Source organism: Malaclemys terrapin, chromosome 7 (genome assembly GCF_027887155.1).
Source record: "Malaclemys terrapin pileata isolate rMalTer1 chromosome 7, rMalTer1.hap1, whole genome shotgun sequence".
NCBI lineage: Eukaryota > Metazoa > Chordata > Testudines > Emydidae > Malaclemys > Malaclemys terrapin.
Genome location: NC_071511.1, coordinates 22,922,672 through 22,940,346, shown reverse-complemented (window position 1 = coordinate 22,940,346; position 17,675 = coordinate 22,922,672). Strand labels below are relative to the sequence as shown.

Sequence of the window (17,675 nt, the reverse complement as noted above, 5' to 3'; positions counted from 1 at the left end):
ACCCCCAAGATATTATTCCTCAGGTGAATGTGAAGAGAAAAGGTGTCCTCGAAAACAGGACAGATACAAATAAGAAGCAAAACTACACCAAGAATTCCCAGAGGATACATACTTCACTCTTTATAAGAGCCCACTCACAGATACTTTACTTCTGCAATATATTTGCATATCTTAGTTTAACTGTCACTTTTCATATTTCATTATTTTCCCCTTTTACAAAAACTCAGATTTACAGAGAACAATGAGATTGTAAATTAAACAAGTTTTGAGGCTAAACAGCTAAAATACTAGCCCAACAGATGGAAGGATTTTTTCATAGAATATAAAATTTCAAATTAACACATTCTTTTTGTTTTAACACCTAAAAAGCTCTGATCAGGCCACCAAGTGATGGAGTCCACTGGCAATGAGTTAAAGCATAAGCCATGTAACAGTAATAATGCAAGAGAATTACACTGGGGAAATTCTGAAATTGAAGACAGACAGGCAACTTATTTGAGGCACCGAAATTATTTTTTTGTTAAAATAGAAGCTTTCAAAAACTTTTATGTAACTGTTTTCCTGAATGATGTTTAAAACATTTCAGCTGAGGCAGGTTTGTTTAGGATTAAAGAGAACAGACAAAAATTCCCATATACTATTAAACAGAACACCACTAGACTACAGTGCAGGGGTCGGCAACCTTTCAGAAGTGGTGTGCCGAGTCTTCATTTATTCACTCTAATTTAAAGTTTCGCGTGCCAGTAATACATTTAAATGTTTTTAGAAGGTCTCTTTCTATAAGTCGATAAGGTCCAAAGCTAGTGGATGTACAAAAATTAGACAAGTATCAGAGGGGTAGCCGTGTTAGTCTGAATCTGTAGAAAGCAACAGAGGGTCCTGTGGCACCTCTGAGACTTCTGTTAGTCTCAAAGGTGCCACAGGACCCTCTGTTGCTTTCTAAAAATTAGACAGGTATTATTGCCACGGAGTCGCCGGGCAATGCTCTGGAACTACTCCATACGAAGCCAGTCAGGACTCTGGGGGAGCCTCCTCTCTCTAAGCAGACTGTCTACAGGGCAAGAAGCTTACACAGCTTCGACCTTCCTGGGTCTGACCTCTGAGCATTCAGCATTCCCTGCCCCACCGTGCACTTCCCACAGCAAGTCCGCCCTGGCGGGGCTCCTGCGGAAGCCAGAGGGTCCTGTACCCCAACTCCGCAGTCAGACATAACTCTCAGCCAGCCAGTAAAACAAAAGGCTTATTAGATGATAGGAACACAATCCAAAACAGAGCTTGTAGGTACAGAAACCGGACCCCTAAGTCAGGTCCATCTTGGGGCCAGGGAGGCCAGCCCTCAGGCCTGGGCCTCCCTCTCTTTCCCCAGCCAGCTCCAAACTGAAACCCCCTCCAGCCACTCCTTTGGCCTTTGTCTCTTTCCTGGGCCAGGAGGCCACCTGATCTCTTTGTTCTCCAACACCTTCAGTTGGCACCTTTGCAGGGGAGGGACCCAGGCCATCAGTTGCCAGGAGACAGTGTCGGCCATTCTCTGTGCAGACACCATCACACTGGCCCTCTAGGGCTCTGCAACAATCACACACCCTTATCCCACCACCTAGATACTTAAGAACTGCATAGGGGAAACTGAGGCACCCACACAGTATTCAGAGAAAACATTAAGAACATTCCCACTTTGTCATAATTACCTAAATTAGATTTCTATTTTTTCCACATTTAACATAGCAAAAGGTTAGGATTTTTAAAAATATATTTATTTTTATCTTACAGATTCATTAAGAAAAAAAAATGCTAACCAAAAAAGAAAAAAACCCTCTGTCACAAGCCTGTTCAGTTGGTAACTGATTTGTTTTTAAAAAATAATACTCTTTGATGCTGAGAAAAATAACCACAAAGAAAGTTATATGTACAACAGGAAGATTCATTTTTCTCCTTAAGGGCTGGCATTAGATATTCTGCTGGGCCAAGTGAAACTGAATCACAGCACCCCATAGGAAGTCTGAGAAGAGAGATTTTAGCAAGGGTTTTACCAGCAAAATGACAGCATAGGAATTTCCACTTCTCACAAAAGACAGTAAAAGAAATCTATCCCCTCTGTGCCAGCATCAGGCAGGCAAAGAACCTATTAACATCACTGAAACAGAATAAACCAGAGGCCCAGAATACAAGTTTTTGTGTGGTTAAACTTGTAAGCAGCTTGGCTATTTAAAATTTAAGGAAGCAAAAGTATGTCCATCTTCCCACAAAAAAAGGATCATTATTCAAGACCATGAAACTACCGTACTTGCTTTGTGAACATGGGAATACACTGGATTGACTACAAACTTCCAACAACTTGTAAACTTCAACACCAGCCTGCCATACAGTTTTCTTGCACTGGTGGAGGAAGGTGTATTGTATATGTCCATAACGTTTAGCTGATCAAAGTAAAAAGTTCAAGATATTTACCTCAAGGTTTTTCAAAAGCTCCTTCTAGAATAAGTCTGGTACATTTTTGATTCTCTCCAAAGGAATAGGTGAGATTTTGATTAAAAAACCACTAACAAGGCAATGCTTTTCCTCCCTCATTTACTTGAATATTCTTGCATAATAATAAATTTCAGACAAAGAGATCTGCTGAAATTGCTAAGCATGGGCCAAATTCAATAAACCAACAACATTCCCTAGCTGCAAATTCTTCACTGAGATAAACGTATGTATAATTGAAGAGTACTGATCACTTTTTAATGAAATGCTGAAGCAACCGAGTGAGCACACAACCTTGAAGATGAAAGACCAAGCAGTGGTTTAAGCTCAGTTTTTTGGTAGCTGGGAGTTAGGGGCTGTTAGGGATGTTACAGCTCAGACATTTAAAGTATTTCAAAATAAATACACTATCTCCGTAGAGCAGCAAAACAGACAAGTTCCTGAATTTATTTACTTTTGGAAAATTAGTCTGTTGATTATTTTATCTGCTGTGAGGCAAAATAATGTTTGCCACCTATCTTTTACTATATTAGCTCCCGAGATTTCACCAAGATGGTTTACATATAGTGTTCTATATCATATGACAAATTCTTATGGTTGTGCTATTTCAGCTGAATTACCTTGGCTGCTTTATGTGTGTGCGCACATGCAGTGCTCTGCATTTGACCCCTAAAATTTAGTTTAAGTAGTTTTGCAAACACCACCCCTACTCTTACCTCCTCCCCCAACACAGTATCTCACATTTCTCATTCACTGAGCACATTTTGTCTTCTTTTAAGTGGCAACTAGGCATATGGAAAGTTTAGCAGGGACTGGATCAGAAATAAATTCTATTCAGTTTTTTTTTTTTTTTTTAATAGCGCAGAGTCTCCTCCAGTCACCACCCCCTCAAAAAAATCAAATCCAAAACATATAAGAGTTAAAGGCTGTCAATTCCATCCGCTTAGGAATCCTGGGAATTATTATAGCCCAATGTGTGAACACATACATTGGCAGCACACATTCTATGAAATTGTTTTCAAATAAGGGGGGAGAGGGTTTTAAGTTCAGTACATCCTAGGCACTACAATATAAATAAATAAATAATAAAAACAGCAACACTATATTATGGACGAATGACAATCATTTCCTAAATTTCATTTTTCAAAATGCCACTGCATAAATCCAAAAAGGGGCTACAAAAAGACTTATTGCTATATATGCAAACTTTAAAAGGATACTGTCCACTTTTTAAAAATCAGTGTCTGAATTTTTTTTTTAACCTAAACGTTAACTGTAACAATCCTAAGATTACACTTATTGAAAAATTAGAGAAAAATTTTTGCGTTTGTTCAATTTATTTCATGAATTTCACAGAACTTTGTACATTATCTCAGAGTTTCCCCCATACAGCCAGCCAGCTTCCCTGGTTTGTGTGGGTCTTAATGTGACTGAAAATTAACAAAAGTTAGGAACAGGCCCTTGCTCTGGGCACTTTCTTGTAATACCACATTGATACCTGTTAAATACCCCATTACATAACTGTGCCACCTTGGGACATTACTCTTTCCACACTCCAGTCTCAACAAACCTATCTTGTTCCACATTCACTTGCTTCTTCCTCCAATTTTACTCACTGTGCTCTGATCATTTACTGTCACCACCTCTATCACTGATTATTATGGAATCAATAATCCAGTAACGGGTTATAGTGTATAATAGAATGTAAACCCCAAAGCAGACTGAGGCATACCACTATTACTTTATATATACGATTTTTTTAAGCCACGCTTTAACTCATTTCAACATACTAGAATGTGAAGGTGGATAACCACTGCCAGAACACCACACAGAATCCCCTAAAGTCAACCGCAGGTTCAGGTAATCGTGACCTCATTTTTACAACATAAATGCATAATTTCCGTACCGGTCTTTGATGATGGGACCACAGACTTGAAAAGAGGAAACAATTACAGTCATTAGAATTTCACCCAAGCATGAGATTTAATCTCAGGGCATGGACTTGCCAATGGCTGTGGGGGTCTCAATGGAGACAAAATTGCTCTGTAGGGGAAAAAACCCACCAATGATGACATTAGTCAGCAAGAAAGACTGGGCTTTGTCTTCTGTCCAGCGTAAAAGCCAAGTACAAGGAATCCATTTTCCCTGCCCCCTCTTCTTAATCACAAAAAAAATACAATAATTTTGTTTCTTTCTTTGCAAAGCAGCTTTTACATACTTTGGAAACTTTCTTTCCAGTGCAATAATGCTGATTGCAGTAGCAGGAAAGGAAAGGCGGGGGGAGGGGTGTCTTTTTATAACAAAACTAGACTTTAAGAATGAATACATATCTGGGACAAAATGTTATTTCTCCCCTGCCCACCCAGCTCAATTTAAATTGAATGGTTTTATTAAAACCATCAATCTCTTACATTTCCATAGCTTTTTTTCCCCATCTCAAAAGTTCTCAAAGCACTTTTCAAATTTTATACATACAGGAATCACTATTGAAATATGGCCACCTGGTGCACAACATATTGCACAGCACTGGGAGAAGGAGAAACATTAAGCAAACAAATCAAGGTAAACTCCTGCTCTTATGAAAAAAGTGCCACAAGTCCACACAGAGCAGACCACAGTCTCAGCTTTTATTTTTTAATTGCCAAACACGTGCTGGGCACCGCACAAACATAAAATGAAGGCAGTCTTTCCACTGAAAAGCCTACCATCTAAGAAAAAGAAGCGTGGATGTGCCAGGAAGTCCATAGGAAGGAATAACTTGGACTTTTTCCACAATGAGAAGAAGTGGATGAAAAGAAAAAAAAAAAATTGGTTTTGTACAAAAACAAAACATACCTCACAAACAGTAAACTGATGGAAACTCATCTTTTTCACAAAAAATTGATGGACAAGTTGACCCTCCTGAGATTAAAATGCAAGTATTTCAAATCTGATGCTTATACCCCTGAAAAACGCCTCTCCCCAAATACAAAAGCATGCTCAACAGCACTGTTTTTAAAACTTTCCTCTTTCATCCATTCCTTTTCCTTCACTATTCACCCACTCTTCTTGGGTTGTCACATTCACACATATATATTAGTTTGTCTGGTCACAACCACCCTGATGCTGGCAATGCTGATAATTACAATCTAATGCAGAACTAGTCAGGTTGGGTTTGAAACAGAGATCATAATTCAAATTGGGAGCTGACACTAATCATTTGATGTTCACTTGAAGAGATTAGATAGGCTGTGCAAGAACATTTTGGTAGAAGTACTGATAAGAAGATGGGAAATAAGAATTATTGGTATTTACTCTGCCTGCAATGCTTATGGAAGCAAACTGTTTAAAGGGAGCACTTCAAAATGGCTATTTAATCTGAATTTTACAGAAAGCACTGAAAACATTTTCTAACAGAATGCACAGTATCCTTGCCATCATATCTATCCTATGGGTTGTTCAAATCTTTCTTTGCAGGAATTCTCACTCAGTTTTGCTCCATTATGAGCTGTGATCCACAGTACATAATGCATTTAAGAATCCAGCTGGAAATTACCACTGAAGAACATCTGTCCTTGCTCTTCAGCTTGCCAGGCTTGCCTCGGGGATCCAAGATAGAAAACAACTAGTTGCCACACACACAAAAAAAACTTTTTATTCTATTTATGGGCTTTAACTCCAATGGAAATTTGGAGTTTCGGTTTGTTTTCTTTGTTAGATGACATTTTTGGAAGACATGTTGCACATCTTATTTATTTTACCATCTGTGATCTTGTTTAAAAAATAAGCACTTCTAACAAAGGATACCATGATCATACATGATTATTTGTAAGGTTAAAAAAAAAAAAAGAAAAAAAAAAAGAAACAGGAGGAAAGGAGAAATACACTCAGGAAAGTAGGCCCATGCCTTCTCCAAGTGAAACTAGTTGCACTTGTATGTAAAATCCCAACTTGTTTTCTAATAAAAGTACTGTATCATATAGCATATAACGATATATAGCAGCTTCTAATTGAGGGCAGTCTCCAAATCAAGGAGATTTGTGCATGAATACAGCAGAAACTTGCTAATTCACAATGACGACTGGGAGACTATTGTGAATTACTAAATTGTACCATTTAGCAAATGAACACATTCACCCCCACCAAAAATGCTACATTGAAAAATGTACTTTGTTAATTTGTTTTGATAACTGCAATTTTAATAATTAAAATATTTTATATTGTAAATAAAATGTACTAGATCTTAAGAAAGTAACAAGCTCTTAACATAAGACATCACTATATTGTTGTTTATCTTAACAGCACCTAATAGATAAAAATCTTGATCACTGCCCCAAACTGCCTACAAACTAATTTCAGAGCAGCAAAAAGGGGCAGGGGTGACAGATTATGTAATTATTCAGTGAATGCTAGTACACAGCATGACAGAACAAAGAAATTTTGTTTTTTAGCCCAACAGAATGAATGAACAAGTAGCAGACTTAGTTGGCAAGTCTACAGTGCTTGGTTATTAAATATTTCCTGAGAAGTTTTGTATATTTGTGGCAAATAGCAAAGTGTGGTTTTGCTGTACATCAGCAATTACGTACACACACACACAAAACAGCTCTTGATTAGCAGTAGCACATTTGACATGTAAACCAGAGAAAGTAGTTTAATAAAACCAATCTTGTTTAGAATTTACATTTAAGATGCAGGGAGAAGTACTTAAATGATAATAGAAATCACAACTTTAGAATCAAGATGTGCAGTATATTGACATACATACACATATACACACACACACACATATATAAATAAAATGAGCATTGCACAAGTAATCATATTTCTGAAAGTTCCAACTAGAAAAGCATGTGATTACACAGTATAACTCCAAAGATCAAGAGTTGCTGATCTTATCCTTCTTCATATCCATAAACCCATAAAAAATAAGGAAAATTCTGGATTTGCTCACTACTAATACTTCCAAGTTAAAGCACAGAGTTTAGGATTTTGCTGGATCTGTAGCTCCTCTTAGGAAAATAGGGTTACCATATTTAGTGCCTCCGAAAGGAGGACACTTTAAAGGGGCCCCAGCCCCGCACCCAGCCCCGCCCCAACCCCGCCCCCTCCCCTGCTTCCCGCGAACATTTGAGTCGCGGGAAGCCTGAAGCAGGTAAGGGGGTGTGTGTGGGGGGGGGGGGGAGGAGGCGCGGCCCACCCCCGGCACCGCAGGTCCCCAGCCCGTCCCCCGAGCCCCCTGCCCGGCACCGCCGGCCGAGCCCCCGACCCGGCACCCGAGTCCCCGGCCGGGCCCGGCACCCGAGTCCCCCCGAGCACCGCCGGCCGAGCCCCCGGCCCGGCACCCGAGCCCCCGGCCCGGCACCCGGCCCCCCCGAGCACCGCCGGCCGAGCCCCCGGCCCGGCCCGGCACTCGAGCCCCCGGCCCGGCACCCGAGCCCCCGGCCCGGCACCCGGCCCCCCCGAGCACCGCCGGCCGAGCCCCCGGCCCGGCCCGGCACTCGAGCCCCCGGCCCGGCACCCGGCCCCCCCGAGCACCGCCGGCCGAGCCCCCGGCCCGGCCCAGCACCCGAGCCCCCGGCCCGGCACCCGGCCCCCCCCGAGCACCGCCGGCCGAGCCCCCGGCCCGGCACCCGAGCCGCCGGCCGAGCCCCCCGGCCCGGCCCCGGGCCCCCCCGAGCACCGCCAGCCGAGCCCCCGGCCCGGCACTGCCGGCCAGGCCCCCCGAGCCCCCGGCCCGGCCCCGGGCCCCCCCGAGCACCGCCGGCCGAGCCCCCGGCCCGGCACCCGAGTCCCCGGCCCGGCACCCGGCCCCCCCGAGCACCGCCGGCCGAGCCCCCGGCCCGGCCCGGCACCCGAGTCCCCGGCACCCGGCCCCCCCGAGCACCGCCGGCCGAGCCCCCGGCCCAGCACCCGGCCCGGCACCCGAGCCGCCGGCCGAGCCCCCGGCCCAGCACCCGGCACCCGAGCCGCCGGCCGAGCCCCCCGGCCCGGCCCCGGGCCCCCCCGAGCACCGCCGGCTGAGCCCCCGAGCCTCCGGCCCGGCACCCGGCACCCGAGCCACCGACCGCATGTCCGATTTTCCCAGACATGTCCGGCTTTTTGGGATTTCCCCCCGGACGGGGATTTGGAGCCCAAAAAGCCGGACATGTCCGGGAAAATCCGGACGTATGGTAACCCTAAGGAAAACCATAAACTCCAAGTCTATAAACTAGCAGCAACAACAAAAAAGGTGGGGGGGGAGGGAAGGGCACGGGTTAACAGACTACAGACCATAAGACCTGCATGCCCAAAAAAAAAACCTGGTCAGAGAGTCAAACCAAGATATTTTATATATATACACATTAAAACTAAAATGAAACAATAAAATTGATGTTCAAACACTGAAATTATGATACAAATGAAAATACCAGGCAAATTCCATGTCAAGGCCACTGCTCTGTTTTTAAAATCTCCCATTATACCTATGTAACAGAGAGGCCTCATGATTACCCCAACCCTCATGTTGCAATTCCTAGGCAACACAGGAGGAGTTTGGAATGGACTTAGGAGTAACAACATGCAATTTCCTCGCTTTTGCTTATTTGTTATATGACCGTAAGGTAAAAATCCAGGGGTGTGTGTGTTAATACCCAGTACCACAGTTCCCATATCTTTAATTTGTTTACAAGTTAAGTCAGATAGTATTTACATAAACGTAAAAAAACCCACACACAACATTTGACCCTTTATTGGGGGGGGGGGGGAAGAATCCTCACAATCACATTGCTTTTAATTGAAAAGCAATTGTTTTGCCTCAGTTATAGATGCTATTTCGCCTCTGCCATGTAATGTACAAGACAACAGACCAAACTGCTTACTGTTTAAGAAGTACAAACACTATCAAGGTTGTAGACATCAAAATGTCTACAAAGACATCTAAATAAGAATGAATCATTGGGGGGAGGGGAGAGAAGAGTTAGGCCATGTTTGAGTTCTGAGTGACTATGGACCCTATGCATTGTCTCATTTTAAAATTGGGTCACTACATTTAGGCTGACCCTATACATTTATCATAAAGATCCTGCACTGCAAGCAAACACTGCCCTCTTGTGCACTATAATGTCCAGTAGAAAAGGCTGCATTTTGTTTCTTTTTAAAAGCAAGCAACAGTTTTATACCAGCAACCTCCTTTATACATTCATATGTGTACTCAAAAACCAAACAAACCATACAATTTGTTTCATTTAAAAATTCAGTAAAGTTACTCCTCCAAGTTGTCATACAAATGTTAGGCACTAGCAGACTACTGTAAAATTATTATTTTTTAATCTAAATTTTAGTTTTGAGAGAGAAGGGATTTAGTCTAAAAAATAAAGTTGAAATTGTTTATTAGACAGTTTCAGAAGTGCAACCATATTGCACATGTAAGCCATTTATAAGCATGCTGGATATAAGAACCTTAGCGTGCGTTTTAGAAAACACTTAAAGTGCTAGCAACTAAGAGAAATGTTTGAACCCTTTCAGACTAGTAGAATATTTCAAAAGTGCCAACCACTATGCAGCTTCAGAAAATAAAATTACCTCTTCCTCACCCAGAGTCCTAGGTCTTCCATTTTAAACTTTCACACCACCCACTAGGCTCATTACAACCACCCTCCTCAACCCAAGCTGGTGGCCAAGGGTCCTCCCAGAGTTTACCAGCACTGGTTGTTTAACTGACCAGAGTGGTTGCTATTGAGCAATGAAAGGCACTCTTTTCACCAAGGAAGAACATGTTGCCCCCATAGCATTCTTAACCTCTACAAGTCCAAGGAGCAAAAGGCCTACATTCAAATTTAGGTCTCTCACATGGCTTGGGGAGAACTCTGCCATTAGGATACTGGAGTAACACTCTCTGTAACACATATATGCAAATGTAATCAGAAATACTCATTTAGACAAGAGAAAGCTTTTACGGAAGCTACACAGAACTACTTTTCCTGTTCAATACTGGACTTTGATGTATCAGTATTCAAACATCCAATTTCATGATAACAGTCAGTGGAGTGTTACAATTAAGTACTGTTCCCCAATAGGCAGAGTTAAAAAATATGGTGGATGGATTGCAGCATATGCAAGTAGATTTATGACAACCTGCTCAGTAACTATAACAACTTATTACATGGACATTTGTACTATTATTATTTAAAAAAAAAAACTTAAAAAACAACATTGAGTATGTATTCGTAAAAGGAACATCCTTCCCTCCCAAGCAGGCTCTAGTTCCCCTGACGGGGGTACCAGAGCCCACCTGTTTTCCCTCCTAAAATACTCCCACTGAAGGCCAATTGTTCCAGCCTCTATCATCTTGAGGAAGTACAACTGGATGGCTCTTTCAGGATACATCAGTGCCACACCTTACTCTGCCAAAGAGCAGTCTGCTAAAGTGGATGCTGTAGAGCAGCAAAGGCTCTCCTTCCTTTCTTGGTCCTCATCCCCACAGGGACTGAGCATCTTTTGCTATCTTTGCAGCCTATACGGTCTCCGCTCCCTATGGAGCAAGGGTGAGAACAGTAGGACCAGAGATCAAATCTCTGATGATAGCAGTCCTGCAATATTCTACCTGTCCACTAATCTGCAGTAAAACAGGTATCCATTTTATCATCAAAGATGAGCAAGTAGGTTTTGTACTAAAAAGTCAGCATATTTTCATTGCAATTTTGCAAGGTTGATGGGCCCTATAAGCTTATGTACATAGATATTAATTATATCTTACAACAAACTAATCAAAACAAACATTTTGTAACAACAACAAAAGTACTGCTGTATTAATCTTACAAATAATCTCTAGCTGACCAAATTTGAACCTTGGTATTATGCCCATGTTTCCCTTGATCTCCCTAGACTGTTTTCATTGTAGTCATTTGCATCTGCAAGACATGCTTTGGCTATGCTCATTTCCCCCTCCCCAAGCTCTTGTGTGAGTTCAAAAGTCCTGGCCCCTTCAATGTATCAGGTATGAATTAATACCCTTCCTTAAGAGAACACAGCAGCAAAGTGGAAACAGACACTTGCAAGGCAGCCTTCTTTGAAAGGAACTGCTGGGACAAATGGTGACAATGAAGCTCTGGTTATGAAGTAAACAGGTCAAAGGTTCAGACAGGCATAAGGATTATGAAACTACAAGTTTGTCAAAATTTCCCCTGCAGGTTTAGACAACCAGGGTCAAGCAGTAACTTTCCAATTAAAACCCTATAAGACTACTCTGTCCTTTGAACTTCAGAGGAAAAAAAACAACAAAATCTATTTTTAAATGTTCTTTGAGAAGTCATCTCAGTCCATTCAAAATCAAGTAGATAAAGGGCATCCGAAAACTACTTACCTAAAATAAACAATTCACTATCCCTCACTGTATGCATGCAGGGTTGAAGGGGAGCTAGGGTGAGGTAATCATGTTCTTCTATATTAGTGTGCTGACCCTTTGTAGGGCATGAAATTAACCAACAGCAAGTAAGAAATCTGCTACTGGTTAAACTACTTTGCTACGCAAAGTGGTCTTAAAATGAAAAATGGGGATTGAATTTCTTCTGGAAGATTAACTTCTATAACCTCTCTGCTGGTTTCCCCTACTGCTGAACTCATTTGAAAAACCATTCAGCACCCTACTGGATGTATAGGCCTTTTAGAGTACAACATACATGTATGAGCCCCACTCCTTTGAGGAAGATAATGACAGCTTCATGAGAATCTATAAACCTCATTGTCAATACCAAAACAAAACCTCAAGACAAGCAACAACATTACACAGACTCGCCCACATTGAGTAAAATCCCTCAACAGCCTAAACTTGTGTATCAAGATTCAAAAAACACCCTGTACTCCACCACCACATGTCTGTCAAGTGCCATAGCCTCAGTATTGAAAACAAGCATGAGCTGGTCAAGAAGAGAGAATTACTCCTGGAATTACCCTCTCACTCCAGTCACAGGGCCCTTTTCCTATGTGCGAATCTGGCAAGGAAATAGATGCTGCAATTGTAGACAAAAACAATGGGTAAAATGGCAGGGAATTGCTCAATTACCTACGTGAGATGGAATTTTAGTCATGTCATTTTGTGATGAGCTTTTTGTGATGCAAGTTAAAGAATGCACCTCAAGACTAAGTTTTTCAGGGCTTTGATTCTTTGTTTAGTAACCTTCATCTCCTGCAAATTACCCTATATGCTTTTCCAATGCTACATGAATAATAAAGAGACCGTTATCAAGCATCTTTACCACTAAATGGCCAAACAGCAGTGGTGGCCTTGGTTATATGACAAGCAACCTTCCACTTTTTTTTCTGTAGTGGGAACTATACAAGTCAGTCTTATTGTATGCAAAAATCTGTTTTAACCATGTTCATGTACTATTTTCAAAAGTAAAGGTTAAGTAGTGGTTGTAGAATGACTGAGCAAGTAATTGTAGCAGCCATTCTGTGCTCAACAACTGAAAGGCAGCTTGAGACTTTACTGCCCATAGGAGAGCCCTGACAAGCATATCACTTGTCTCCCTTCTCTATCATATACGACACCCACAAGAAGCATGTCAAAGACATTTTTAAAATATATTTAAATGGTGCATTTTAATATATACTGAATCCAGTGCATATGTCTTCACAGAGTAATAACATGACCACATTGCGGTAACTCACCCAACATCCTCAAACTATTGTATTTGTTGCCTTTTAGTTCCACCATTGTCTGAAATTAGATAGTAATTTTTTTTCAGTGCAGAGATTATTTCTTGTTTATAATGTGAGGCACCTAGCACACAAGTGGGCACTGGAAGATAAGTTAGAACAGTTGCAGCTGCACTGTACAGGAGAATAATGAAACTACCGGTAAGTGAAATCCATGGTATATTTCTCAGCAGGCAGTTACTCAGAATGCCTTACCACTTCATTGCTGGGGTCTATGGTCTGAGAACAAACTGATATTGTTGGGGCATAAGTAAAATTAAGAACTAAAAAGTAATTAAGAAGTTTAACTGGAAAAAGTTGTATCCACCATTTCATTCCAACCTTGACTATAACCTTCCAGCTAAAACCTTAAAAATGCATCATGGCTGGAACTAATGTTTTCTATTCCTAGCATGTAGGTAAAATATTCTTTGATTTAAAACTCGATATGTTTTGCTCTCAAGGGCAAGCTCTATAAGAAAAAAGATGCAACCGCACAGAATGAAATATGACTTCCATCTTCCATTTCTCTTCTTATTTGGTTACTGCTCAAATATTCTGCATTCATTTAAACCAAGGTTTCATCTCCAATAACGCTTCTTTTATGTTGTCATGAAAAGTATTTGGAAGGTCAACAATGCCCTGCATAACAGGAGGAATAGGCAAGAATACAGAATTCAGCTATGAAAGCCCCCTTTCAAATAATTAGCGAGATTCATCCTTTAAAACCATGTTGTGTTGTTTCAATCAGCCCTTTAAAGAGGAGCTGCCACCCAGAGAAAACTTTCAAATAGAATATATTAAATAATAAAACAAATAATACTTTGGGCCTACATAACACCTTTCATCTAGGAATCTCTAAGTAGTTTACAAACATTAAACTTCACAACCTCCTTGTGAGTTTATTGTCTATAGAATGGGTATAACAATATCTATATCTATTTACCTGTCCTATGTCTGATGTATTTAAAGATATTTGCATTTAAACTGGTCTTTTCTCCTCCTACCTAATCCTACAGTGAGGTCAATTTTTAAAGTATATGATGTTTTATACAGCACTCCCACAAAAGTACCTTAGTGTTTCCAACTCTCGTAATTTTATAACAAGCCTCACAATAGTCAATGTTTTACTTAAAGCCTGGAGTCCCACACTTACAAAAGAATCTCAGCTTTATTTAAAAAAAAAAATAAGAACGTTACTATGCTCCATGGTTGCAGGGGAAAGATTGAACACTAAAAGCACAAAAAAATAGAAGGCAGATAAAAACAATCAAAAATGTATTTTTTTTTTTTAAACCTCAGGATTTGGTGGCCTGATTTCTGAACAGCTGGAAATGGCAATACTAGTACCTATGGACTGAACCATTTTAAACATTAATTACTAAATAAATCAGATGTTATTTGGGCCCTGATCCACTAGGGCTATGCACAGGTCCACTAGCACAGGTCAGATTACAGAAATTGTAATTGTTATATTTGGCCAATATTGACAGTCGGGAGCAAACAATCACAGTTTCTTTTAAAAACTAATAGAAAAGAAACAAATGATAACGCCAAGCTATTGATTAATAGGTAAGGGAGTGTGATTTTTAAACACTGCACAGATTATGAAAACTATTTTTTCTAGTCCCTCCTAAGTATTCCTCATGAGATAATAGTTCCAGAGAAAGATTAGCTCTCTCAGATCTTAGTAGTTTCCCCTCAGAGAGCAAAGCCTAAATGAAAGTTTCTACACAGAGACCTTAACAAGAACTGTCCTGTTCACAAGAACAAACTTAGTTCCCTATAAAATAAACTATCAGTACTTCTGTAAATTATCAGGCACCTTTGCTGTGAAACAAAGCACAACTGTAGGCTAAATGCAGCTAATTGTCGCCCTTTCCCTGTAACTGCAGAGCAACAAAACAGCTGAACTGAACTGCAGAAGGTTTTACTGGTGATGAACTCAAGCAATAAATAATTTCTATTCATCTATCCAGGATGATACACATACAAGTAGGTATTATGGTTGTGTGCATCACTGGCACCATTTGCAAGTAGCAGATCTGTCAAAAAAAGTGTTTTTCCAGTGGACTATATGAAATCAGTTGAAAGGTTCCCATTCCAGCTCCCAGGAAACGGGTGACGACATCGTAAAACTGCCCCACTAACTGGTTTTCGGTCTGGCAATTTGAAAAGAGACTAAGGACAGAAAAGGCATGAGAAACGTACTAATCTCCCGTCTAAAGAAGGTCCCTATAGGTTAGTAATAAGAATCACTGACTAGATCATTGTGAGATAAGCTAGCACTATGGCTGCTCATGTTGTACCTTACACCCATAGAATAGTAGTCTTCAGGGCTGGCACCTTTCATGAGCAATTAAATCACTTTTTAAAGTGTATATGTTTGTTTTTAGGGAGTTCCTTTTTTCATATACTAGCATCACCATGCTACATAACTGTCTGATTCCTCAGGCAGAATATTTCTTTCCTGTGCCAATTTCTTTTAAAAGTTTTGTGTATCAAGGAGCATCAACCTAAACTACATATGTAGGTAACATGAAACAAGAGATTTATATACACCAATATTTACAAATATTAAAGGAACAACAACCATATACAAGAAAATATGGAAACAGTTAAACAATACATGCAAAAATAAACCTAACACTAATCTAAATCTCACAAGAACTTCTCTCCAGCACTTACCAATAAGTGTTTGGGTTTACAATAAGCTGGACCTTTGAGCAATTTAAACCACAAACTTCCAAATCAATGAAGTAAAAGCATATTGAAGAAAATCTGAAGTTCTACAAGGGTTAGAAGATGCAGGGATCTCAAATTCCTTCACTTCAGAGTTCACACACTGAGCTGAAGTCAAAATCCCATCTTCCTCAGACTAAGTTCCCCTTCCAACACTTTCCTGACCATCCTTCAAGTCTCATCCTAAAGCCTGTCCCCCAAATAATACAAAAAGATTGGATCAGAAGAAGTTACCATAATGACTGCTGACACCACTACTTGTTTTCAATAATGGAGAAACATTTAGTTTTTAATTTTAAAACTAAATAAGTATCTATGCAAATTAACAGAAACTCTTAGGCTCAAGTATAATTTGCTGGTGAAGGCCTCAATGCCTACAAGAATCGCTCGTTTTACAGCAGGAAAAAATCTTTATACAAGCTCTAAAAATGATTTAAGACGTGTTCATATGGTGGAAGATTCACTCCCTGCCCCCACCCCCAACCTCCAAATGTGAATTTATTTTAAAATGTGCTGCTGGAATAAGTCAGAGTCTCCTTTACCTCAAATTTACTTTCAAGGAAAACATTTTAAAAGAACTGAGATGTACACAGTACTTCTAACGCTATAGTCTCACAAATGTTAAGAACATCTCAAACTAGGTAGGAGTTTTGCATCTAAATTTCTAGCAAGTGTGTATATGAACACTTCAGCAGCAGCACTGCCAACCTCTGACAATTTAAATGAGGGAGATTTCAAGAAATTTGAGAGAGAAATTGTAACTATGTCCATTAATATTGTCACATCCTCTCCATCAATAAAGAAATGTTTAAAAAACAAATGCATTACCATACGCAAAACTGACTGGTTTACATACAGTTTTGGTATCAATAAAAAGATTTTGGTGACGGGTGTGAATTTTTACGGAAAGTTATATCAATATGAGCCCTGGTGTGGATGTAGTTATATCAGTGTGAGGTTGTCTTTAGCATAGCTTATTCCTTTTCCACTACAGGAATAAGCTATCTTGACTCCACACAGGGTAGGGCTACATTTTTGCTAGCATAGTAACGTTGGTTGGGAGTGTAACTTTTCATGACATTGTCATACTGGCAAAAGCCCTAGTATAGAAAGTTATAACAACAAAAAAAGTTCTTTTGCTGGTACTGTACAAATCATGTCTCCACTAGAAGGATTTGGCAACTGTATAGATCGTTTTAACCCTTCCCTGGCAGGAGGCAACTTCCAGCTCTTCAACCCTCCCACCGCACACAAGACAAACTTTACTTCTTTACATTTCAAACCTCCCCACCCCACCCGCTCTCTGCATCCTCGGAAACGATACCCACATGTACACAGAGGAGGCGAGACCCTCAAAGACACTCCCCCCTCCCCCGATTCACTTCTCTCTAGACAGCAGATCTCCTGACATGGGCGGGGGAGAAGCCCCCGCCCCTCCAGAGTCACAATCTCTCTCAGGGGCCTGTCGCCCCCCCGCCCCTTACCGCCAATGATGGTCCGGATGAGGGAGGCGTGTCCCGGACAGTCCACCAGGGTGAGCTGGAGCTCGCCGGGGCCGGGTCCCAGGTGCGGCGGCAGCGGGGTGCGGAGGCAGGAGAAGCCCAGGTCCAGGGTGATGCCCCGAGCTCGGCTCTGCGGGGCCCGGTCGAAGGCGGCGGTGGAACTGGTGGTGCTGAGCGCCCGGGCCAACGCGGTCTTGCCGCTGTCGATGTGCCCCAGGACCCCCACGTTCACATTCAGCCTCCTGGGGGCGCTGGGCCCCGGGGCAGCGACAGCAGCGGAACCGGCCATGGCTCCCCTGTTCCCTTCGCACG

At 41.4% G+C, this 17,675-nt stretch overlaps 1 protein-coding gene across 2 annotated transcripts in view; it reads right to left on the bottom strand.

Annotated features, from left to right (window-relative positions):
* Nucleotides 1–17,675, bottom strand: part of EEFSEC (eukaryotic elongation factor, selenocysteine-tRNA specific) — a 176,359-nt gene extending 158,684 nt beyond the window's left edge. For both annotated transcript variants that reach the window (XR_008445782.1, XM_054036074.1), the window contains exon 1: nucleotides 17,346–17,675. Coding sequence is in view for 1 of the 2 variants with exons in the window: in XM_054036074.1 (XP_053892049.1) it covers nucleotides 17,346–17,652 (307 nt within the window). In the remaining variant the exon portion in view is untranslated. The remainder of the gene's footprint in view (nucleotides 1–17,345) is intronic.